This window comes from Cuculus canorus, chromosome Z, assembly GCF_017976375.1.
Source record: "Cuculus canorus isolate bCucCan1 chromosome Z, bCucCan1.pri, whole genome shotgun sequence".
NCBI lineage: Eukaryota > Metazoa > Chordata > Aves > Cuculiformes > Cuculidae > Cuculus > Cuculus canorus.
Window position 1 is genome coordinate 6,491,872 of NC_071441.1, and position 27,083 is coordinate 6,518,954.

The window sequence follows — 27,083 nt, forward strand, 5'->3', positions numbered from 1 at the left end:
ATACAGTCTGCTGTTTTCCCACAGTCTTGCTGTAGTAAATTGCCCTACGTTTTGCAACAGAAGAAATTAAAACATGTCATACAGGGATCAACACGATTGTATAGGTGGAATTTATTTTATTCTTTCAAAGTCTTGCAGTCAGTGCTAAAGCGGTTCTCCTTGAATGCAATTAGAGGTGCTTAATACTTCCTAATTATAAGTTTTCATGCTCACTTGCTTACAACTTCACTAAATCTTCACCATTGGGGATGAAAACATTGCCTATGGTGAATTATTTGAGGAAATTTCAAACAAAATGGTTCAGCTGTTTCAGTAAATTAGACTATAGAAAAAAAAAATATGTTTTTTCAGAGTTATTTGGGGAACCTGTCATTTGGAGTTATTTCTGCACTTCCAGAAAGTATTTGGTACCTGAAAGGCTATGCTTTTCGGACATATAAGCACATTTATACGACATATATAATCAAGATTTGTGCATACTCTGTAGAGACTTTTTAGATTTTAGCAGTAAAACTCCTTGATGATTTCAGGCTGCAGAAGAAACTGCATAGAGCAATGTTAATTCTGGCAGTTCTTCAGATAGGAGCACTTGACTTTGCAGTCTTTTTATTATTATTACAATGCTTTAGGGCTTTTTTTGCGTAACACAGGATTACTTTGAATTCCACTGGAAAACCAATGTGATTGTCAGTCTCTGATCTCATTTATACTGATGTAAATCAAGAATAATTTTACTAAAGTTAGTACAGTGGCACCCAAACAAAAGCTGGCCATTATAGTCAGAAGTTTAAGACAAATTTTATTGGCAAATATTACTGTAACTTAAAAAGAAACAAATACTGTCACTGAAAATAGAATAAAAACCTTTGGTTTGTATGGCCTATTATGTGATTTAATTTTACTAAGGGATTTTGATTTTTTCTTCCTTTATAAAGTATACATAATGAATGAATGACACTAAATTGTAAATCACAGACTGGGTGAAACGATTGTCCTAGATGGACCAACTGAGTTTTGTTTCACAGTTAAAAATATGAGTATTCTGTGGTGTAGGAGCTTCTTAATTTTAGACTGTAGAATTGTTAGCTTTTTAATGCTTTTCATATCTGTAACTTTTTGTTTCTTATTGGCTCTACTACTGCAACCAAGTATTTCAAGTCTGCATATGCAAAATTATTTCAAATTTTTCACAGAAGTTCCCTATTTTTTCTTGTCTTCTAAGAATTAAGAAAAACCAGTGATGTCAACTATTGCTTATCCATAAAATCAAAATTACAGAGGGAAAATGGAGAGGTATGTATTTCTTGTATGCATTTCTAGTATGCCTATTTTATCAAAGTATTTTAAGAAACAACAGAACATTGTAAAATATGAGTCGTCACCATAGATTTCCTTTCAAATGGGTGGTTGCTCAACTGTGTGTATTTTCATGTTTTAGAAGATGAGCATAGTTCTCTGAGTTTCATATATGGATTAACCAATTAATCACTTAGTTAGAGAAGGAATGCTCCCATCTTAGGAAACACAGTTTTGACGCTTGTCTCATTTTTTGTTAATCAGGGGTATAAACCCTGTCTGCCCTAAAAATGCAGGTCTTCTGAAGAAACAGATCATAATGCCATTACCTTTTAACCTACTCTTGCGCATGGGACTACATCCCATTTATTAGCTCACTGTTTCTTCATGTAGCCTTTAGCAGCCTTACTGGAGGCTTTAGATCTCTCTATGACTATTGACCGTAAGTAGTGTCTGGAGTATTAAGGCCTTCCAGTCACGGTTGTATTTGTGCTGTACCTCAAGTATCGGTCCTTGACCAGTCCCACTGATATGTTAACTCAAGAAAGAAGTGGCACTAATATGAAGTCTGCAAGGCTTGACAGCGTTACGGGCTCAAAGAAAGCACCACATAGGCTCCTACCTCAAGTAAGACATCAAGCATTGTATCAAGAATTCAGGTGCTTGACTTTAAGACTTCTTTTGGTAAGGGTGGTTGCTGAGTTTCTTGACAGCTGGTTTTTAGGCACTGATCTGTTTTGGATACTGGAAAGAGGAAACAAGTATCCCAGGTATGCTGATGTGTGGATTTCTTTAGGGGCTGAAACCTGATTGGATATAAAAAGCTGCACTGGAAATACGTTGCTTCTACTGCCATTGTATCCAGTGTTCAGTAAACATTAGAAAAATTCAAGTATGGGAAAAATTTCCCCATTTGATTGGAAGTGTGAGACAAAGTTAGCTTCTATGGGACAGAATTCGAGCTTTTATTTTGTTTTTAGTTAAACGACGAACTTAAAAATGAAAGTACTGAAAAAAAAATTAGAAAGTCTGTAAGACCCACCATTTCTTTTGGCTAAACAGTTAGTAGTTCAGTTAAAATAGGAATGGTTTGTCACTATTCTAACGTGAGGGGTTTGTTTCTCTTTGTTTTGTGTTGAATTTTCATTCAGCTAGGTTCTGTTTCAACACAGACTTCCCATTGAGCTAAGGTTATTATAAAACAAAGAATACTAAAGTCACTTTGTTTCTTTTCAGTGAAGTAGAAGCAAAAATTATTTCTATGCCTTGTTATAGAAAATTGCCGTGAAATTGGCTGAAGTACAATTTTTCTGTGCGTACATACAGTGAATAGAGCAGGAATTTAGAGGCAAAGATAAAGAAGTAAGATTACAATGTCTGACCATAGAAACTGATGTTAACGTTATATTTGACATTTATAAACATATGGCATTTAGGGCTAACTTCTGTTCTTTGATTCATAAATCTGATTTCTATTCCGTTATGGCAGTTCTATGCAGGACATAAATACAAAATAAGCAATAAGTACATCATGTTCAGGTTGAAGTGAAGAATTATGATTTTAATAGGTGTTCTTTAGGGCATCCTTGTCATCATAGGGCCTAGAAATAGCACATGGATTGTGGGATACAAGAATTAATATCTTCAAGCAATTACAGAATTATAAGTAAAGGCTTTGTTGGTGGGAAGCAGAATATAACAACTCAGCTCATGCTGAGTTGCAGTCTGTACCAGGATCAGTTCTATTTACCTGAGTGCAATTATTCACAGAGCAACCTATTTAGAGCAGGTTTCACTTGGGTAAGCGTATTACTTTCTAATCCTTCGTTTTCAAAGTCTCAGAACAGAGGCAGTCAGAAAATAAGTTCGAACTGTTCTGGTAACAGGCTGTTGCTTCTGTTAAAAATAGTAATTAAACAGCACTGTGTCAGTCTTTCAGTTTTTCTTAGTCCTTAGGAAGGAACTAAAGAAATCCCATGGTCGAACTTGATGTATTTCCTTAAACTATTAGAGTTGACCTACCAGAATGAAGTAAATTAAAATTTTAAGTTACTGAAAAACCAAATTAATTAAGTCCATAACTTGTCATGGTGGTTATATCATGCTTTGTTTAGCAAAAGCAGAGTGAGGTATCCCCACATAGTCTACTGAATTCCACAGTTCTTTGAAATACCACTGTGTCTGTAGCCAGACAACATGTATTTAGTTAATAGGTGCTTGTTTTGTCTGATATTTCACTGGTCTTAAAAGACGCCCTTAGTGCTCTTGTGGAAAAATTATACTAAAAGATCCCTTAATAAAGTGTGCTATGAGCTTATTTGTGAAAACGTAATTCCTGTAGTTATAATTAGAGCTATAAATGCAAGATAAGCATGTCACTTGTATCATTGTTAACTTTTATTCTCAATTAAGGAGTCACGGCACAACAGCACAGTTGAAGAAGACTCTGAAGGAGATAATGATTCTGAGGAATTTTATTATGGCGGACAGGTAATAGAGGAAATTTTTTGCACGACTTTCAAGAAATGTAATTTTTTAAAGCTTCTGTTGTTCATTCCATTATAAATTTATGCAAATAATTAATTTCTTATGCTTATTCAACATTGAATAGAATACTCAGTATATATACATAGTATTTTACAGCAGAAATATTGAAAATGTTATTTTGTAAAGGTGTATCAAATTTAAAATAAGAACAGTTTGTTTACATTTGCAAAGCTGTAAGAATAGAGAAAGCAAGTATTCTTCAGAACATTTGAAAACAGAAGCCAGTCGCTTACCTCCAGGAAATAGAAATTAACCTTTCAAAGCTTATCTCGTTATCAATCCAAATAGGAAGTCAGACTGGATCCGAATGTTTCTTTCTGGAGGACTGCCATTTTGTAAAGCCAAGAGTGCTGCAATTTAGTGGTAAAAATGGTTATAACAAAATAGTTTTGGTTTAGGCAATAGTCCATTCTTTTTCTGAGCTTTGCAGTTAAATTCACCTTGAAAAATACTGCATATTTTTAGATGAATGTACTCTTGTGTGTCTTTCCTTCTTGTTCCCTCAGCAGAATTAGTTATTATAACATTCTCTCATGTATTGGGAAATCAAACCTCTTCATCTCTTTTCTTTTTGCAAAGTTAAAAGTGCACTTCATGCTACTGGTCTCTTTATTCAGATTTTTCTTATCTATTTAGTCGAACTGTTGCCCCAAAGGAGTCTTTCCTCACTTAGGCTATTAGGACTGTTTATTTTGATGAACATTTTAATGAATTACGGTTGCTTTGTATGAAAGTTATCACTGCCTCAGCCTTGAAGCTGAAACCACCCGTGATCAGAGCGCAGAGATGAGGCTGCAGGAGCATGCCAGCAGTGCCAGCAAGTTGGGACACTGTAGAGAGCGTGGGATGCTGATGAGCAGGACAACTTATCCGAGCCGAGACTCGTCTCTTGCAGAGCACACTGCTAAAAAGCTATTAGAAGTGATAATGAAACTGGAACTAAAACAATGTATTTTCAGTGTCAGAAACAACTGATATGGGGTATTGACTCATGTTCACTTTAGAAATGACTGCAGAAATTGCCTCCCTTCAGCTGATGGCTCCCATAGCCCCACAAAGCACCAGGGAGGACCGTGCACACGTTCTTCAGTGCAAAGGACAATGTCTTATTTTAATGTGTCTGAGAGGGAAAATATTCTGATTTTGCCCTTTAATGATGAGTCGCATGTGCTCAGTCCATTTTTCAACTGTGCAGAAAGGGCAGTAACCTCAAGGTGAAGGAAAAGGCAACAAATAGCTGGAAGTGCTTATTTATTGGACAAGCACTAATATGTTTGTAAAGAATGCCTGCCAGTGCGCAAATGAATGAATAGATATCAACTATGCCTATGAGAAGTGAACACAGACAGCAGTACCTAATTTTGTGAGGTGCGAACGAGTGCTGTAATAGGCAATACTAGTTAGAATTTAGCTGCCTTATATTTGAAATGGAAACTACATTATATTTTGTTGTCATTTTTTAAGGTAATACATTTCATTGAAGGTATTACAACTGGCAATGCCCCCTTCCCCCCCAGAGTTAGATCAGCAGTAAAAATCAAACATTAGATGCCTGTGAATGTGTTTGCACTATGAAATTTTCAAAAAGCAAACCTAGGAGAACAAGGGAATAAAGATGTCATAGACAGTGTATTTAACAAGAGAGAAAAAAAAAGAAATTTTTAATTTAAAATTCCGTAGTTAAAAAGACAAAATTCTAAAGAAGACCTGTAGAATTAATTAACCATTAATTAACCCTTATCATAAAATAAGTAGGAAGTCTGTTAATGAGCAAAGTCCCACCAGATATAGAAATAATAGTCCTTTTTCAAATAAAGTGATTGTAAGCATTATGAAGTGAGCTTTGAGTGTGCTGGGAAGACAAAATAGTTTTGTATTTCCCCCCACTGTATATGTGGGGAACAAGCAAGGCTTGCTTCATTTGAGACAAGTGTATGCTGTGCCCTCAGAGAAGGGGGACAAAAACACTGATTGTAGCAAGCAGAGGAAATAGATGCCAGTGTAATTGTGTGCAGTACGGTTGGGAAAGCTTGAGATCAGGAATAATTCTTAACATTTGTAAGTAGTTACAGCTGGAAAGACAAGAGAGCAGCTGATGATGAAACAAGGACCATGGAAGATAAGAAATGGCATTTGATGAGCAGTGAAAACAAGATACAACCTTTTGGTCAGAAATTAAATGTTTGTATCTGTTTCCTAGGCACCTGCTCGTAATCTTCCCTAAGAGTTTAACAGATAAATACTTTAGAGTGGCTAAGTGATTCAATAGCCTAAGTCCTATTGATTTTCAATGGGATTTAGGTTTGTAAATCACTTAATCTCCTTTAAAAATTCAACCTCTTGTCATTATCTGGGACAAAATAATCTGAATCAGGTCTCAGATTAAAACTGAGACTTTCTAAATGCAGATTCTACAGACACAGGAAAGTTATCAGATTTTTTAGCTTTTATATTCTCTTTCTCTGAGACTCTGTGTTAGTTCTTGCTTTGAACCTCGGTCTTCTACATTTGCAAACAAGAGCAGGAGATTGAACCAGTAATGCTACTACCTTCGGAGCTCTGTCTCCTTCTCTCTTGTACTTCAGTTACAGGACATGCAAACACAGATGCACAAAATTCCAGCAGTCTCCTTCACATACATCATACATGTCTGTGGCACTAATTCAAGTGTGGAAAATATCGTACTGTGGTCTTATAATTTGCCACTGCTTTGTTTCCTTTTTGAGTTCATAACCTCTTGCTATAAGCAAATAGGTTGGAGAAAAGATTATCTTGGGCAGTTCAGTGTTCTCTGCAGTGTTGCTTTTGGAACTGTTATTGATACATGAAACTGATGAAAAAAATGCAATTCAGAACCAACAGAAGTGGCATGTGCACCACAGCTGTGACTTGTGCAATTATTGTTGTGCTGTTTTTGGAAGCAATACCACAATTTTTTATGCATCTGTAAAGAACTCCTCTTCAAGTAATAAGCATGTAAAAAAAGATTGGTTTTCTGCTACCTAAAGTGAAAAAAAAAAATTACAATAAAGGTTTTCTTTCAAACATTGTTGTGAAGTGCCTGCCTAAACAAGGGAAGGATACATAGCTTATACCCTTCTGATCATGAATATTGTTAATATGTCTGATAAACACATGTCCATCTTATGTTGATGAGTTCTGTAGCTTACGAAGAACTGTAAGTCTAATCAAATTATTCTTTACTAATTTTCACATAAAGAAATCAGCTGATTATCTTTTTAATTCTATTCACATTTATCTAATTAGATTGAAAAATACGTCTCAAGATACTAGAGCTGAAGGTGTCACAGCTCTGGTCTCCTACAGATTCAGCTGTACAAATGGAAGAAACAGCACTGCAGTTAGACATAGTTGTGCAATAGCAAGGATTCTCTGCAGGAAAGGGGCAAATTACACTCTTGTGCATTACTCTTTGAATTTGTCAAAGATACAAGTCAGATCCCACTCTGACTTCTGAACCTGTCCAAATCTAGGGACTTCATCAACTTTTTGTGGAATTGCTGTCATTCTAATTGTTGTAACAAAGTAAAATTAGGTTCACACCGTCAGGAACATCGCTTAGTGAGAAAGTAATAATGGACTGTGAATCAATTATTACAGGTTAAAAAGAGTGATTTGGGTCCTTGTAGAACATAGGAGGATAGTAATTATTATTGATTCATAGAGCCCAACAAAACCACCTCACAAGTTTTGCTTTATAGTATATGCACTGTTGTAACTTCCCAATTTTTGTGGAGTTTGACAAAAATAGAGATGATGTCTAAGTACATGTTTGTTTATTCCTTATCTGGTAAGATACTTAAAATGGGAAAGCGTTCCTTAATTTTATGTTTATTTCGTCTCATATCATTGCACTGGTAGATAGAATCAGCCAGTGGCTAGACTGAAAATGTGATTTAGATGCTGAGATGCTTGGTATATGGAATAGTTCATTGTGTCTCTTGTTAAGCACAAACCATTCCATGTCTATTATGTATGAGGGTGTGACAACAAGCAAGACAAACCATTGTCCTGTAGGGACTGGGCTAGGATAATATGACGGGGGAAATCTGATTCTTCTACTTAAACGTTTTAAAGGGCACAAGCATCTCAGAACAAAGTGGAAGACAAGACGGGACAGAGGGATGAGTCCTTTGCAGCTTTTCTTCCCACGAACAGGAGGGAAACCCTCAAAAAGTTTGATACAGAGGTGGCTGTGTTGCCAATCTCATTGTTTAGCAGAGCTAGACCACCTTAGAGCTTCGGCATATCAACAGTGTCCTTTCTGAGCATGGCGTTAAGAAAACTTTATGCAGCATATTTTACAGGGAGAACTCTCAGGAGTCCAGGTCAGGTGCCAGTAATGAAATAAATAAGAACTCGTGTGTTTTGGGTTTTTTTTCCTGATAGGTTAGCTATGATGGAGAACTTCACAAGCACCCACAGCTGGAGGCTGATTTGACAGCAGTGAGAGAGATCTATGGACCTAATGCAGTATCTCTCAGGTATGTCATTGACTTTTTCATATTATGGAATCTTTAATGATTTGGAGATTAAGTTCAGTGTGGAATTCCCCTCACTCCCAAAGCATGAGTCTTTTCTGGTTATTTCTGCATAGTGCGTGGCAAAACGAAGGAGCACTGCTGGTGAGCAATAATGCTGGGTTTATGTTTCCTTTTGTTGTGTTTGACTACTGATACAACTGACTGTGCTGAGAACAAGCCCAGGCAGCCTGTTCTAAAACATCATCGTGTTGCAGCTCAGTCGGTATTTGATCAGGCCATTGTATTTTGTTGAAAACAACTACTCAACATTACTCTAAACCCTTGTTAGACTTCTTTTCTGCCATATTCTGTCTTTTGCCCTGGAGGCGAACAAGAAGAATGATAAGAGATTTAGTAAATGCTTTCCCTAGGGAAATATGGAAGGAATTGGATTTGTCTAGTCTGGAAAAAAAAAGAAAAGGAGGAGACATAATAACAGTTCTTCTTTAAAAAAGCCCTTTGTAGACAGGAGGAGTGATCAGATGTTCTCTGTTGTCATCATGGGAGAGAAAATAAGAAACTAGCTGTGAAAGCAACAAGCGAGAATTTGGGTAGATTTTAGGATGGCTTTTTAATTATGGGAATCTAAAGTATCCTACACAGGAAAGAGGTGGAAACTTAGTCAGAGGTAGACTGCAAAGCATAAAGACACAACAATTCTCTTGAGTGTATATGAGTGTGCATGATTCTGCCGTAGGATGTAGCTGTGTGATATTTTTGATATGCTTTAGGTCTTTTATAACTTCATTTTCTATCTATGCAATCTTAATAATTTCATAAAAGTAACAGATAGGGACAATATTACAGACCTGTCAAATGTATTACAAAGAAAATATCAAAGTTGTCATACAAACCAAGTAATAAAATACAGAGACTATAATATCCTTAGACATACATATATTGTAAGTAACAATTCCCACTAACCTCTAAAAGTAAGTCTGTTATTTTTGTCTAAGAAGAAAGAGCATGTCTACAACTAAGATATAGAAAGCACATTAACTGGAAATTTCATTACATCTTGAGGACCTGGGGAATTGAAATCCAAAATGAAAGAGATAATTGTTTAATGGCCAAACTGATAACTACGAAATTGAGAATACCTTGATAACAGGCTCCCTCAGGCTTCTAGAATTGAAACATTGTATGTAGTCTTTCAAAAACTTTAATGCATCTGATTTATTGAACCAACTGTTTCAGTGCCAGTATTGTGATCTCCTTGAGCTCATTGTAGTAGAAACTGGCATCTGTGGCTGCTTTTGGCCTGTGGAAAACTTTAATGCTTCTTCCACTCTGTTGTGTTTCAAAATATTCTAAATTCTTGGAAATTACACACTGAGCGTTAAGCATTCAGTTTCATCCTTCTCCTATAGCTCCACTTCTCTGTGGAGAGAGAAGTCTGACAGTGACATCCACTAAGATACACATTTCCTAGACAGTTGACCTTCATTTAGTAGTCTCTTTCTGTCACAGAGCAACAACTGTATATATAAGTGAAATTCCTATACCAGCGTGCTTTTCACTGATACCCTTTGAAATCTGGTTACCAAAGCCATGAGGAAGACCTCTGGACAAACTGATCCAAACTCCTCAATATCTATTTACATTGCTTATGCAATGAGGAACAGAGCATCTCTGGGAACTGCAAAATCAAGTTGTGTTCATCGAGACACTGTAGGCAGCAGACCATAAGCTGCAGGTGCTAGAAAAGAACTTGATTTCTTCTCCCCTTTCAGCTTGGGCAAATAAAACTAAGGTGAGCATCATGTGTTTAAAATCCATTTTCTTGGATGGTGACAAAGTGTGGGCAAAGGGAGTATGGAAATTCCACAGCTATATCTTGTTTTTATCTTGTCCCTTCTTCCACTAATATTTCTGTGCTTCATTAGTTCAACTATGTTTCCATTTAATTTGTGAAGTCATTCTTGTTCTCAGCTTTCTGGATCTCAGTCATGAGAGTAACACCAGCCTGTGTTCATAAATATTGCTTCAGAGTTCATAACAATCTGGTCTTTGGATCATCTGGAAAATTAACAAAGAAATCTGAGGCCACTGTTTCATAGCATAGCGGCTAAGCCGTTCAGTGGGTAGGGGATTTCACTGTTTCAAAGCCAGGTGTTCAGTGAGCTGTGGGAAGTCACAGCTGTACCTGTATATGTGTTTCTGGCCGAGTGGACTCCTGGGAAGCCTCCAGGTAGCACAGCCTTGGCCAGCCGTGTAGCTGCCCTGTGTGTGCCGTACGTGGGCACATCTGATCTAGAGAGAGACTTTGGGTTTGCCGTTACTGGCTAGAATTGTTGGGATGATGACGCTTGATGGAAGGGGTTGTCTTCCCTCCACAAAGCTTCACAAGAAGTCAAGGCATTTCTTGTGAGTTGTGTCCTACCATGAGCTGAGAGGCCACTTTGGCAGGAGTTAGTTACATTCACAAAAATATTTTTGTATTTAAAAATTACCTTATCAGTTTGTATATGCACAACTGCTACTCTGCACTGTCTTATTTTAGTTTGATAGAAAAGCATGGAAGTCACTGTGAAAGCAACCTTAGAAATGCAATGTAAAGAAGAACAAAGCAGTGACTAGAAGCTAATCTGTGAAAAATCGATTCATTTCAGTTCTATAGTTTTGTCCATTTGAGTAGTTTAAATGAAAAGGAAAGCAATTTTTTATTTAGATGTATGAATATTTTCTAGTCCTATTTTTCGGCAGTCTTAGTATAGTAAGGGTTGGAAGGGACCTTAAAGATCATCTAGTTCCAAGTATTTTGTGGGAGGTCATTCAGAATGAATCAGAGAACAAGAGGCAGAAACGTCACACTTTACTTACAAGATTTCAGATGGTAATGAAACACCTATGAGTGTAAGTTAAATTTGAACCTTGGGGATTCTAGCAATACTACGCATAACAAATAAAACAAGGTATCTCTTGCCTTGAGCATGTTACAGGGCAATCTTTATGTTTTGACAAACAAATGCTTGACTGTAAGAAACAATCCCACAGGTATAATATGCCAGCCTTTAGGCTATGTTGTATTTGTCTTCAGTGGTTTAGCTTAAGCCTTGCCTTAGGTTACTGGCTGTTAACCTGAAATACTTTCAAAAATTAACTACAGTTTTCTTTTGTTATAAAAAGGAGCAGTATGTGTCCATTGTAGTGTTGTTGATTTGTGTAATACACGAGACAAAAATACGTAGCAGCAATGGAGAGAGAATTTGAGGGAACTGGTAGAAAAAAAATGGTTTAGCATGTTCAAGCAAGCTCCACCAAAAGAAAGTTTTAGTGCAGCAGACAGTCACCCACTAGGAATATTGATCAAATCTATGTCAATTTATACTTTATAACCATTCTGATTTTACAGACAAGATTATCGTTTATAAAATTTTCACTGTTAGAAGCACTCCTGGGCTGAGGAGTATCTTAAAGAGCTCTAATGTAATGTAATTCTTTCCTTTCAGGGAATACGGAGCCATTGATGATGTAGATATTGATCTCCATATTGATGTTAGCTTTCTTGATGTAAGTAGTTTAATCACAGAATTACATAATGAACATTAATACCAATTTAATTCTGCTACACATCAGACTCTCTAGACAACCACTGAGACTTTTCTTTTTCAGTCTTGATCTTCACAAGTGGCTGTTACATTATTGATTGCCACTCAGTGCAAAGGTTTCCTTTTCCTTTTGTAGTTACATAGTTAAAATGCTTTGTAGGCTTTTATTTACTGAATTTGTGTTTCAGCCATGCTTTGTGAATGGTAAATGTTACAACTGATTAAATTAAATGCATTTGGTTTTTTGCTTTCCTAGACAATAGTTAGGTTAAAGCACTTTACATAGAGTCCTGGAGGGAAGAAAAGTTTATTGCTTCTTGACATCTGCAGCTGGTGAAGGAGAGGTTTGAGTGGCAAAGGAGATGAAATATAGTGAGGCTGTTGACTGGCAGCATGTCTTCTGTAGCAGTTATGCTGTCATTAACTCCACTTTTACTCACCTCATCTACGCAGTAACTTCCTGTTGTCTAGATAAAGAATAAAAATTAGTACTTTTAGGTGCATCATTAGCTTCTGCAAAGATACGACGTGCTCTCAGGTCAACACCACACATGAGATAGTTGTTCTTGGCCTTTTCCTAAATTTAAGAAAATCTCATAGTACCTTGAATTATTTTCGTTAGTCATAAGCACAAGAAGTTTCCTTTGCCCTGTGTTATGGGACGACTTTCCATCTTTATTAGCTCTGTTGCTTCTCAGCTTTGAAGTAGTATCTCTTGATGCCTGCTCTGCAGATTTAGTGTTTTGTATACTTAAGTGAGCATGCTCAACTACTGGAAGCAGCCTAACACTGTGCTAAGGGACAGCAGTGCGCAATGTCCCAAGTCTCACAGTTGAAGCTGGAGTAGATATTCCTCAACTGTGTAAATGTATGAATGGTGTTTCTAACAACCCTCAGGTAAACTGACAGAATGCAACAGTTCCTCATGATGGCTGATGGTGTCATTTTCTTTTTGTCTTGAACTAGGAAGAGATTGCTGTGGCTTGGGATGTAATTCGCACAGAGCCTATAGTAGTGCGGTTGCACTGTTCACTTACACAGTACTTAAATGGTCCAGGTTAGTCTGCTGTTTATTCTTCATGTGTATTATATGATTCCTCAGACTAAGCCATGTACTAAGTGATAAAGATTCATTCACTGCCAAATCTTTGACCCTGCATGTGCTTCTATCTACAGCTGAAAGCAGTCCTGCTGGCTTGAAGTTATGTTTACATATGCTTGCATGGATAAGCCCTTAATAATGACCTCGGCATCTAATGTAAACGTTCATATGTTGAATTTTGGAACTTGTTTTTCTGATATCCTGTGAAATACAAGTACCTCCCCTAGGAACCAGGTTTAAGAAATAAAGATCTACAGTTTCTAATATGTGATTTCCTGATTTTGGAAATCAGGGATCATATGCACAGGCGAGATATTGCTGATAAGATACACAGACACACACCTGTGCAGTACATTAATATCCCCTTCTTCATGCACTTATGAAGAACCAGGTCATGACTTAATAATTATCCTTTCAAGCTTCTGCTTTCTATGTGACTCTGTGAACTCTGGGAATCTTTAGGTTGAGTTGAGTTGTTAAGTGAGTAAAAGGTCCTTCTGAGAGTAAAAATGGTCAGACTCCTGGAAAATCATCTGATTTTGAAGATTTGGAAACATTCATATGTAAGAGTCAACTTCAGATTTATTTTTGCAGTAGGAAGTCAGAACTAAGTTGCCATTTCAACCATAACTTGCCTGGCTCTGGAGGCTTCTAGTGCAAGCTGTCAGTTCAAACTCCTGTCTGTGGGAGAATTCTGCCTCTGGAAAATGAATAGATATTTCCAGTCGTAATGTGTTTAGCAAAATCTGTCCCAATGAGCTATTTTTATAGGATATGTTGCCTGCCGATGCTAACTATAAGCTATGTTCTGTTCACTCAAATAAGCATTTCATTACATCCATCTTTTTTTTTCTTGACTTTGATCTTTTTGTCTATTTTATTGCTTCAATACTTTTTATAAGTATGCAGATCTTAAAATATGTATTTGCCATAGCAAGTAACAGTGTTAGTATTCAGCATATTTCTATCAAAATGTAATTTAAAAAATAAAAAGGTGCAGCAAATTAGAGAAGGTGAAGCGTGAAGAACAGAATGCAGTAAGAAATTATGTAGTGAAATACTACATACTTGGCGAGCACTGGAAGAGCTCCTCAAGGAAGTAGTCACTGAGCCAAGCCTGACAATATACAAGAAGCTTTTGGACAATGCCTTCAGACACATGGTGTACATTTTGGGGTTGTCTGAGGCATGGATAGGAGTTGGGCTTGATAATCCTTGTGGGTCCCTTCCAACTGAGGTCATTCTGTGATTCTGTGAAATCAGTAGTATCTAACAAGGTATCTTCTGCGCTGTTGACAAGATTAAAATGGAAAGCTTACTTCCCAGTCCTGCAGCTTACTAATTGTGGAAGTGCCCAAGTACCAAGAGAAGCAACATCAGAGCCAGAGGCAAGTGCTTCACTGGTACTGGTTTTGTGAGCTCAGCTGCTGTTGCAGCCATGTCTCCTTATTTACCAGAGAAGGACAATGAGATCTACCATCTTTTGGGTTAACCAAGACCCTCTCTCTGTGAATTCCTCTCCCCCTTAAATATGTTTTGAGACTACTGGGTCATAACTTCATACTACATCTTTTTCTCCTGTAGTACCTTCTGTTGATTGATGAAAGAAGCAGAAATGTAGTATACTTCAAAGCACTGTTGAGGGCATTTTTACCATCTTGTAGCTGAGTAATATCCAGATTTTGGACAATCATTCCTTTAGTTAATAGTTTGTCTTATTACTATACTTGTGGGCAGTTACTCCCACATGGTTTAAAAACCTGGCTTGGATGAGGATGTATCGACCTTTGGAAGTACTGTGCGATCTTCTTTGGCTTTAGACCTTGGACAGGAATTGTAGTCTGGATGTCAGATTTTAAGATTGCTTATCTAGATATGATAATTCTCACTGAAAAAGTTCGTACCCTACTGTGTGATCTAAATTTGATAATTTAAAGACATTGATTGCCCTAATCAAATCATTCCTCCCTTGTGAAAAAAAATCACCAGTTTGTCTCTAAAAGATGAGATTATTTGTGAAGAATAACATTAGAGAAAGACTATCTACAGGGATATGAGTTTAGTGGAATGGTATGGCCAGGTAACATATATTGTATTTTAATTTTAAATTTAATTTATTAAGAGTGAAATTTAAGGATGAACTTGACATTCTGAATAAAATCTGGCTCCTCAAGTAATCAGAATAATATAGATTTTAAAATACTATTTTACTTCTTCTACTAAAATGTGAACCAGCACCAGATTTTTTGGTTTCCTTCCTTTTTTATTTTACTGCCATCATTACCACCTTATGTAATACAGAGTATAAAGTCTGTTCATGCTTGTAATATGCACTGGCTGTTGTCCTGCCTTGAGGACCTGAGGCTCTCTCAACAAGTGTTGGATTCCACCTGCCAGTTCTATCTAGTAATGTTAATAAAGGATTATAGTAATACCAAGAGCTCATTTCCAGTGTTCACAGTGCACACTTTAAGTTTTCTAACAAATGAATATGGATATACCAATGTTAGGACCGGTCTTGAGGAAAATCCAGGGCAATTCTTGGCCGACAGAATTTAAATATCGTGCTCAGAGATAATGATTATGGCTCTCTTATTAAAATGCCCTTAGAAAGAAAACCCAGATACTAATTAATTCAGTTTATTCCACTCTGGGTTTTTGTCAAAGTCACAGAAATTGTAGTGTCTAAAGATTACTTATTTGCTTGGCAAAAAAGTTTAAGAGGTTAGTCTAGATAAATGGGCAGTCCAGGTGCATTTAATCTGGTGCTGCTCTTTAGTACTTGCATAATACAAAAAAACCAAAGGCACCTTTTCTTAATTAAAATTAGTGGGAAGAGATACATTTGGAGGAAGCCAATTTCTAAAATACATTTAGGGGAATTCAATTCTGAAATACTAAATTGTAAAATTATGAATTGTATTGGCAGATATTCCAAAAAGAACCATTCATTTCCCAGTAGGTTTATATGACATGTCCGCTTTCACTGTTGCTTCAATTTCATTGCCTACAGTGAAGGTCCAGATGGGATAGGGTCCTTAAATAGGACTTATGTCATCATGAGTTCTTTATATGCTGCAAGCTCATATATCAACAATATCTCCTTTTTCCATAGTGCCAACTGTGGATGTGTTTCAGATCTCTACTAAGGAAAGATTTGGTCTGGGACATCAGCTGAAAAAGTAAGTCTAGAAAAGCATAAAAGCCTGGTTTTAGGCACTCTTCCTAGTTTCTGCACCATGTCAAGTAGGATAAAATTCACAGATTGCCAGGTCGGTTGGATCAAAGTGGTTTGAACTTGTTTTTCTTTAAATAAAATGTAACGGGTTTTGCCTCATTAAGCTCAATTTTGACAGTTGTTGGGAAGAACCTTATTTGTGCTGCCTGCCAGATTTTTCTGTCACTTTGCTGCCATTTAGGAAGTACCATACAAAAGTTCAAAAGACTATAGCTAGGAGTGTTCAATTTCATGTTTCTGCTTAAATGATGAAGCCTCTGGAGCAGGAATCTTTTTGAGTGTCATAAATACCCTAAGGGGGTTATGCTTTCGTGGTGCCCTCTAGGCAATACCATAGTAATTAGACCATCCACATTTCGAGGAGAAGAGGGAAGAATAGGTGAAAAAATTAGCAGTTTCGTGTGTTCATGGTACAATTCAATTAAATAAAAATTTACTGAGTCATCTTTTCAAATATACTTCTGTCTGTGTAATAAAATGACAAGAATATAGCCTTTAACATTAAGAATCCCTTAAGAAAAAAAAATCTTTGTTGCTTGGAGTTTAAAGAAATACAGTGCAATGTTTTTGTAATCTTACAAATAAAGCAATGTTACTAAAATCTCCGTGTAACATGGCTTCAAAGAAAAAGTAAAAGTTCCCCACAGTCTTTTAAAACATTTCAGTGCTTACACTGTCTTTGATTTGTGCACCAGGTAATTACTAAAAGTTAATAAGAGATTTTCAATGGTATATTTGCATAGTTTGTAGTTGACCAGAAGTCAGAATACCCATAAACTCCAATGGTCCCTCATGGCTACAGCAACAGTATATTCGTCTTTGAAGGTTCACTAAATTTATAAAATAAGTAAATAAAAAATTAAAATAAAATAAATAAAAGTCCATTCCAACTTCCATTTTGACTTTATCACTCAAAGACACCCATGGCTAGATTAGAGGCCCAGAGTAATTTGGCTTGGAAAGAACTGCTGTACATCACCTAGTTCAACCTCCTGTTCCAAGTGATACTAACTTCAAAGTTAGGTTAGTTCGTTCAGGGTCTCAGGCAGCAGAGCTATGAAATCTCTAGCCATTGATTTAACTGTTCTTCTTGTGGATGTCTCTGTGGTTTTTATCTGTCTTTGCTGCAACTTGTGGCCACTGCCCTTTACTGTTCATTTCTGGGAAGTGTCTGGCTTTGTCCTCTCTGTAAACCCTCTTTGGATAGTGTAATATTCAACATCCCTACCTTCACACTTGTGTCTTAGGAGACCATGCTCCTACTTGACCAGTGTGGATGCTGTGGCCTGCCTCTACAGTCAATGAAGAGACAGATGCCTACATTTGGTTGGGATGCCTTTGAACCAGTTTGTTTCTAGATCTCCATGACAAGCATAACTGTATAAGTCGTGCAGTGGTTGTTTATGCAGATTGTATTCTAAATAAGAATTCCATGTATGTTAGTTTTATGTGGGGAAAAAGCATTTTTGAAGAGTTGAGGGACCCAATCATCAGCCCACATACATGACAGGAAAGCTCTGCCTGAAGAGTGAGGAGATTGCATCATGTCCCTATATGGTAAACAGAGAGACCCTAGTATTAAAGTGAGTACATATTGGCAGAATAAGAAAATCTTTTTCTTCTTTTTAAATTTGCAGAATCATGCAGACATTTGTTACACAACAGTGGAAGAACAGCAAAGAAAAATCTAATTGTACGCACAATAAGAAGGTGTCGGACAAAAAGGTGAAATCCCCTCTGCACATCTTTTCTACATTGCGCAGGTAATAGCAAGGAAAATGAGCTGTTAACAGCCTATCCTGTTCAAAATCCACAGCAGATTTAACAAGGTGAAATGTTGACTTTTCTCCACAGAGAAGTGCTGTCTTTATATCTTACCTCATGGGTTTCCTGTCCTTACCTCGCATGTCATGAAAAGTGAACTAGATATTACTGCAGCTTCTAAGATTATTTGAACACAGAGCTTTTCAGTGCCCTACTCTCCAAAACATTCATGTTTTATCTAGCATTGGAAATAAATAATTTTATATTATTTAGCTTTTTGTATTTATGTCTTTGTAGCTTGGTAGCACTTGACTGTTACTTGAATAGCAAGAATAGAAATCTAAGTAATATATAAAATATAACATATAAAACTTATATATAATACATAGATTAATTATGTATATATATAAGTGTTCTTGTTTAGATGTGTTTTTCCACAGTGTATTTTCAATCTTTTAAAACCACAAAGGTCATTGATGTAAGGCTGATTTTCAAAGCTACTGAGCCCCACTCCACTGTTTGAGTTCATTAATGTTCACCATTCACCACTTCTGAAATGCAGGCGCGGAATTCCAAATTAAAAAAAAAAATTAAAAACATGAGAAATATTTTGTGAAAATTCATTTGAATTCATTATAACTTCTGCCAGTTACTCATACTCTTGAATGCATGTAAAATCAGGCTCTGATTTTACCTCTTTCAGGAATGTGACTATTTACTCTAGCACATTTTCTTCCTTATGAAGGGCTGACAGATCACCCATACTGTGAACTTGAACTGGATGGTTCTTTGAGCATTTCTTCTTCTTGATGAATTTTGCCATTCTATGTTCTTTGTGTAAAAAAGAGAGGGAGTAGAGCAATCACTCACATGGAAGAAGAGAGGAATGTCAAAGATGACAAAAGATTATTTTTCGAAAATCACAGAGGAAGGAGATGTTTTAAGTAGAAAGTTTACCTGTTCCCTTCCATGCCACACACCTTTTTCTAGTGCAGGCTATAGCCTGGGCTTTGGCTTTATTCAGAAAGAGTGTGCAAAAGCCGGTCCAATATTTCTGTTCTTGTCTTGCTTGCTGCTGCAGTGCCTGCCTGCAGATGGCTTAGTCCAAATAGAGACCCCCCCTCTCTCCCTAGAGCACCAGTCCCACACCCTGTCTGCGGGAGGGTGGTGGTGAGCCAGCTGCAATGGTGAGTCAGCAGCCTCCACGCACTGCTTCTCCTTTCACCGCTTGCTAACAGGGTGGGGAAGTCTGCCAGCCTCTCCCTTTGGGGTTTCACTTCTTTTCTATTCTATCCAAGCCCAGAAAATACTCCAAGGTTTGGAGTTGTTTATGAAGTGCAGGAAAATGATTCAACATACTTATTACATGGTTTTGCTTAGCAAGGACAGACGAATGTGAACCTTACAGAAATGAGACAGTTAACGTGAATATTGTTTCACAACAGCTTTTTGTTCTTTACTTATTACATTCACAGTTTAGGTAACTCATTCTCAATTTTAGTGTTACGGAGCTAGATATTTTTCTAAAACAGAAAAGACAAGCACCGAATTGTTTCCCACAAAGCACACGGATTGTTATGGGTTTTTTAAAAATAATGTTCATTTTAACTGAACTAAGTTTGAGTTACTGCCTGCGAGCTTCACTGTGCGTTATATCTTTCATTGGATGCGGATGTAGAATTTGTTATGCTGTGTCCAGAACACAGGAAGTTTAATGGGATCATGCTATGAGGACTCTATAGGAAAGACAGATTTTGATAAGGAAAATGTGTTATAAACTTATGTGAAACACGTAGGTTTTATTTCAAAGATAATTTCCTGCAGAAACCTTTATAAAAAGTTGTGAAGATATAGCTCTAACTTCTACCTCAGTAGTTAGTTGTTGTTTTGATTGATGAGCTGTATGAAAATAGGAGTAAGATGTCTATTTGATACTGGAAAATTAGTCCTACATGCAGTTGCTTGCTTTTTAATGTTGGGCTGTGTTTCTCACTAGTGAAATACATAAAGACAGATGATGATTAAAATTTTTACATATATGTAATATTACTTGATTTCCACATGTTCTTTATTATTATCTAACTTTGTCTTTTCCTTTGTTTCTAAGGTCGCCAAGTTATCCTCCACCTGGCTGTGGTAAAAATAAATCAAAACTGAAGTCAGAACAGGATGGCATCTCCAAAACTCACAAGCTACTGAGAAGGACTTGCTCTAGCACAGTGAAGGCGGAGGATGTATGTGCCACAAAATCTCACAGAACCTTTGGCCGCTCGTTGTCGAGTGACCCTAGGGCTGAACAGACAATGGCTGTTAAATCGCACAAACTGTTGAACCGTTCTTGCTCTGCAGCTGTCAAGCAGGAGGAGTGCATCACTTTAAAGCCCCATAAGCTGTTAAGTAGGTCATGTTCTGGGGACCCTCGATGTAAGCACAACAGCACCTTGAAGCCCCACAAACTTTTAAGCAGGTCCTACTCCAGTAATCTTAGAATGGAAGAATTGGATGGATTGAAGAATCACAAATTACTCAGCAAGACTTACTGCAATGCCCCTAAATCATCCAAAATGGAGCCTTTCAAGGAGTCCACCACAGCAGAGAGCAGAAGGCTCTCTCTTACCTCAGGGCTTATTGGTATCTTAACGCCATCTTCATCATCACCTTCACAAGCTGTTGTGCGTAATAATTATTTTATTCAGCTCATTTTCCTCCTGTTATTTTCCAAACGTTCTGTTACGCTTAATAGGCAAAGTCATTAATACTTAGAACATATGTTACTGAATATATGGAATATATTGGAAGACAAGAGCAATGGAGTCAGCTTTTTAAAGAGGATTTAAACAACTGTGTATGCACATTTATTTAAGTTTATATATAATATTTTGCTTAGGTCAAGATGGACATTTTACATGTCATGTTGAATGCAGCTCAATGTACCTGCTGGCCATAGGAAAAATTCAATCATCCACTTCCTTCCCTGCCTCCTTTCTTGCTGCAGGAAGAAGGGAGAATTTGTGCTGCAAAATTGACTTGGTCACAGAGGTCTTTTCTTATTTCACTGTTTGCTTTGTGGGGAAAGCAACCATTCATTGGCTTGTTTGAGTGCCAAGTCACTTCTCCTTCTGGTCTTTGCATCTGTGATCATCATCATAGTGGAAGGAATGCAGTCATCATTCAGCTCACCTCTTGTGCATTTCCACTTTTTTGAAAGGTTTAACCTTCAAATATGCTGCTGGCAGCCAGAGATTGGGGAGGAAATTAGGTCCTCACTGGCCCTGTGTTTTTTTCCTCAGAGACATAATCAATTGGGAAAACAAAGGATGGCATATATCCTTAAACTTAAGAAATAGCGCTCAGAATTAATTCTTCTGTCTCTGCCTTTTAAAAGATGGGGTTTATACTTTATAGAAAAGAGTATGGCAGTTAGTACTCTTTAAAGGTACCCTCTGTTTTCTCTAGAGCTGGGGAGAGGCACGTAGGAGACAGTATTCTCCACTCCCTTAGCCTGGTGTTACCTCGATGTTCTCAGTGAGAAAAGCTGATTCTTGCTTGAAATGTCCTATATTTATTCATAAGGCTTACTGAATAATGAAATCACATTGAATGTGCTGCATGTCCTGGTAAATTAGTTGTAAGCTATACTCATTAAGTCTAAAAGCGGTGATATACCATCAGAAAATAATGCATATGTTGTGTGGCTGGTCCCTGTAATATGCACAACAATACTAATTTAAGGTGAACCCGCGGACTTCTTACTTGTCAGAGTCTAGAGATACATTTTTCTCTGAACCAACAGAGGATGTCTTTACTATTGCAAGGCTTTTGTCTCCTGATGTTAATAGGAGAAGTCCCCTTGATTTTTTGATAAGATAATGAAGAGTTGACTAAGTGGTTTTATTACTGATGTTATCAGCTGATATGGGAGAAACGCAAGTCCTGTTTGGCAGTCTATGAGAACTACCAGTAATGTATTGCTATAATGCCTTTACTTTGAGGGAAAATCATCATATACATAGTCAGGTGCAGTTTGACTGATGTTAGTAGATGGGCATCAACAGTTCCTTTCGCATTTTACGTGCAGGCAACAGCCTGGGTGCCTAACTGCAATTTGAAGTCAGTGAAATGAGGAAGTGAAATCAGGACCCTAACTTCTCTCCAGTTCTCAGCTTAAGTATTTAAATCTCATATATGATACCATTAGGAGGACTGTTTCCCATGAGAAAACGAGAAACGTTTCCCAATACAGTACTTAGAGAAATGAAAGGAAATAAGCCTATAAACAAAACAAAACAAAAAGCTGTAAATGGAGGTGATCCAAAACAAGATTTGATTGAGATAGGTGTCAGCCTAGTGGGACCTTTGTACCTTACTGAGTCCTGTAACAGAAGTTCCTTCTGATTTGTGTTGCTGTGTGTTGAAAGGAAAATGCAGAAAGAATTTAAGTGGGATCTGAGAACAGAGATCTGTTAGTGTGGTGTTTACAGAAGTAAGAACTTAGTAAATACAAAAGAAAAATGTTTTCAGCCATTCTGAGTTACACTGGTCTTTGAAGACTAAGCAGAGAGCCCATATTTGGTTAGACAGTATGCTGTTAAAATTTAATGGAATTTATCGTTATACCAAATACCAGTTTATTAGAATGGATTGAAGGCACTAGAGTTTCCATTTGATGTTAAAATTTTGGGGATGGCCAAATACAAAACCTCATCAGATTTAAAAATTAAAAAGAAACACTAGAAATCTACCCCACACTTGGCAAACAACAGCAAACAACGTTATTGATTTATGCAAATAGGAGATCCTTTTAGATGCAAATATCACTTAATTAATATATTTGCATGCCATAAAATACATTTTTTACCATTTCCTTATAATTAGTCTACCAACACTGAGACTCCTTTATTTTTTTTTGTTGCAGCAAAATTATGGTGCAAAATGCATTCCGGTACAAGATCGTGGCTTTCTTGTGCAGGTAGGATGTCTTATCTTACATATTTATGAAACATTGTGAAGCATGAGCTGACTGTTAATTATTTTTAAGCAGATGTTTTTATTCTTATTTTCATTGTTCTCAGACTATTGAATTTGCTGAGCAGCGGATACCAGTATTGAATGAATACTGTGTAGTTTGTGATGAACCCCATGTGTTCCAGAATGGCCCTATGCTGAGGGTGAGTGATGTGATTGCTGGCATAAATAGTACGTTTTATAACACCTTACATAGCAATGAACCATAGAAACCTGTTAGAAAACTATTGAATTATTTCAGATGCTTTTCATCCTAATGATGTTTTAAGATGCAAAAATGCAATGCTTATTGAGTAGATTGTTCTTTAAATATGAAAAAAAATTATTGCAAGTAAAGGAGATGGAAATAAGACTTGTATAATGTCATAGAAACATAAAGTTGGGGTATATTTCTTTGAACACTATTGTGCTACAGTAGTCACAACCCGGTAAGATAGAGGAAGTGCATTAGAGTGCTTTCCTGAGGTTGCCCACGAGAGACACACTCTGCCTGGAGCTACTGGATCAGTGCAGCTGTGTGAAAGAGTATATTAGGAGAATAAAATTCTTACCTTTAGGACTCATCTTGCAGTTTAGAATCCTTCTTGCTTCACCTGTCCTGAATCCTATGGAAATCTAAGTATCCTTAAAAGATTAAAGCCATGGAAAACTGTTTAATACCAGTGAATGGCCCCAGGCCTGCCAATTTCTCCGCTGTGTAGTGAGGAACTACACCTAAGTTGAAGCAGACATTATCTGTGATAGTGCCATGGACCCAAATTCAGGAAGTTTATTGCTTACACAGTAGCAGAAGTCAACTGAGTGTCATCACCATTGACACTCATTGGCAGCACGCTCAGGCATTCTGACTGCAGGCAGGGTAAGCAGTAGGCTGCTAACAGGATTTTTAAAAGCATCTACATCTTCATTTAATGCCATTTTAAATAATGGTTAAACTTCAGTACTTCTGAAAATCCTATCAGGTGGGTGTCGCCTCTTCAAACTCTTTTTAAAACATGGCTTTCCTCCAGATTTATCAGCAACAAAACCATGATTAGAAAAAGCTGTACAAAAGATTTCTTTATTGTTCATCTTTGAATGCGCTGCTATGCGTATTGCCTGTGACAGTATGAAGTAAGGCAACGTTAGCAATGCTTGGATAGTGAGTAAAGTTTGGATAATTCAATTGTTTAAATTACTGGGTTTTCTCTGTTGTCCATGGGACAGAGCAAACAGTAGGATTTATTACTGTTCACATGATAAACTACTAAAAGAAAACAGAATGGGAATGTCTGCTCTATCTAGAAGTATCTTAATTCTTGCTTTCCCACCTGAGTGATAGTGATTAAAATCCCTCAGAATTACTTTTCTCTGTATTCAGCTTAAAGAAGGTCATTTTAGCTCCCTGAGAGTTTGTAAGCACTTCAAAACAGAGGAAGATGCAAACATTTGCCACTAAACATATATTCATCAGTGCCTTTGCAAGCAGAATAACCTAATAGCTTTGCAAAAATGAAAGGCTGTCCTTGTATAACCCAGGGAGAAGGAGACGGCAGGAAGAAATCTAGCGCGCTCTGTGTGTGCCTGACTGGCTCAATAAGCAATATAGAGCCATTAATGATTTTGCAGTTCTGTAGAAGGTGAGAAAGGATCTCAGTTTGAATCAAGTATGAACTTGCCAGAAGGGTCTCCAAGAAATTTATACTCCATTCCACTAAGAGTTCTGACAGAGACAGCCTAAAGTAGTCAATTGTAGGGTTTATTTACATGTTTCAGCTGCGTACTCACACACATATATGTACATACGTGTAATGTCTATAAAGAGAATATAGAATCATCTAACAAAAAAAAGCACTTTCTGTTTAATGCTGCTGCGACAGCAGATCTCAGAAGTGCAGTACTTTATTGAGCAGAATGCAGGGAGCTTCCATTAAAGGTAAGGCTACGTGCAATCTAGTCTTAGGTCACTTAATGGATCACATATGTGGTATCCCTGGCCTTCCTGGAGAATGTTAGTGTGCTTGTACTATTGACACCACAATAGCTTCACCCAGTGTCATAATGATCAGAAACTTGCTATGGTCTGCTTATATTTTTAGATTCTGTACCTAGATCCCATTTTCTATGAATGTCAGTAGGGATTTTTGTAGCTCAAAGGCATTACTGAGATCAGCTTTATCTGTGGTTTGTTGTATCCCAAGAGATGCCACAGACTGAATAGCTCTGGATGGTTCGCCAGTCTCTTCCTTTAAAGAACAGTTCCTCCACGCAGATGCACGTAAAGTCATGTCTGGGTGTATGTATCCTTAATGATGAGTTTCCCTTCTAGCTTTTGGACCTTTTCAACAAAGCATGTGGATTTATGAAAGCATAGCAAAGTCATTGCTCGAGAAGCTATTTAAAAATATATTTAGTCTTGATTTTCTGGTATCTAATGGAGTGTTAGGGAATTGCAAAGAAGTCAGTGAGGAATTTGATTCTGTAATCCTCTGGTAGGTTAACCCAACACCTTTCTTAAACTACTTCAATTAATTGTCTTGAAATGTAGTTTAAAAAAATCAATAATTATCATTGCACAATAATTACATTCTTCTAATAGTGTAAACTCTCATGCTTGGCTGCATTCTTTTGTGCTGCTTATTAATGACTTGCATAATTCAGATGTCTCATCCTCAGGACAGCTGAAGATACTAAGTGAAACTGAGAGATAAAGTTTACCTTTCTGCTGATTTGCTTTACAAGCTATGTTTTTATCTTAGTTATAAACTGTCTTAAAACAGTGTCTCTCAACATGAGCCTTCTTATTGTATAGCTTAGTTTAAACATTAGATCCACATGGCAGACACACCGTTGTATGGAAGATGTCTGTTGCAGGGCAGCTGCATATCACAATCGCTTATATTGACTTTATGCTCTTACAGTGGGTATCTGTATGGCTTCAGAGCTCACAGTACTAATTTAATCATGAAAATGTTTCCTACTGGTTCAGGGGTTCTGTTTTACACAGGAATCTTCGGATATTGTAAGGCTACCTTAGTCACTTACTAAGGACAAATAAAAAGGCTACCTTAACGACTTACAGATGATGAATAAGGACAAAATTCTTAGATCTATCTTGGGAATTTCATTGTGGAGCAAAGTATGGATCTTTCAGAACAAACAGTTTTTGTTTGAGCTCCAAAAGTTCCCTGAAATACAGACAATCAGAATTACAGATACAGTTCCTGTGTGTACTCCACAAGTGCACGTGTAGTTAACGCATTATGTAGATGAAGTAACTTCAAAACACTCAGAAACCTAATGGTCTCACAAGGAACTGCAGCTGTATTAATGTGAAAGGGAAGGACAAAGGTTCTTTGTCATGGAAGAACAAGTGTTAGAGAAGTGCTATAAGGCATCATGAAGCTGTAACACTCTTCTTTATTAAGATACATGGTCCTTTGCTTCGTTCCATCTCTTTTTTTTAAGAAGAACAAACACTAAAGTAAGCAATGGTTTCCTTTGAAAAATTCAAACCTTTCCCATATGAGATGAGGATGAATGTGGTTTGTCATCATAGCGTGTTTCTTTAGTATTTATTTTAAGAGCACAGTGAGATCTAATGATTAGTTACAGTACACCCGAAGTTATAAAGCTAAATTAGATGTTTAGAGGTACACTTATAGCCACTGAAAACTGCAAATTCCCTGAAATCGCTTCATGGCATGATTTGCAGTCTTTCTGCAAAGCACCAGGAAAATTCAATGAATACCTGGAGCATAAGAAGAAAAATATTACTTAACATCTTGCATAACGTAGACGATAGTGTTTCAAGCAATTATTCCTAAAAGTGATCTGAATGCGACATATTTCACTCTTAATAGAAGGATTAAGAAACAGGTTTGAAATCATTAACAAGGGTTGGGACTGCAGCATTTGCATCCAAAGAGCTCCCTTATCTCCTGTAAAGAATTACTGTGCATCCTCCTGCAAGGCAACCTGTGCTGCACAGCTCTCAGGAGCAATGTCATCCGTCTCTTCTGAAGTAGCTCTTTGCT

The 27,083-nt window shown here is 37.1% G+C and overlaps 1 protein-coding gene across 2 annotated transcripts in view; it reads left to right on the top strand.

Annotated features, from left to right (window-relative positions):
• Window positions 1–27,083, top strand: part of PARP8 (poly(ADP-ribose) polymerase family member 8) — a 125,416-nt gene that overhangs the window by 63,315 nt on the left and 35,018 nt on the right. The window contains exons 5-14 of one of the 2 annotated variants that reach the window (XM_054054887.1): window positions 1,223–1,293; window positions 3,709–3,786; window positions 8,254–8,348; window positions 11,840–11,900; window positions 12,905–12,995; window positions 16,156–16,222; window positions 17,916–18,041; window positions 20,150–20,276; window positions 22,958–23,011; window positions 23,115–23,210. In XM_054054887.1, coding sequence (XP_053910862.1) covers window positions 1,223–1,293; window positions 3,709–3,786; window positions 8,254–8,348; window positions 11,840–11,900; window positions 12,905–12,995; window positions 16,156–16,222; window positions 17,916–18,041; window positions 20,150–20,276; window positions 22,958–23,011; window positions 23,115–23,210 — 866 coding nt within the window. Of the gene's footprint in view, window positions 1–1,222; window positions 1,294–3,708; window positions 3,787–8,253; window positions 8,349–11,839; window positions 11,901–12,904; window positions 12,996–16,155; window positions 16,223–17,915; window positions 18,042–20,149; window positions 20,715–22,957; window positions 23,012–23,114; window positions 23,211–27,083 lie in introns of both variants that reach the window. The other variant, XM_054054886.1, reaches the window with a different exon arrangement.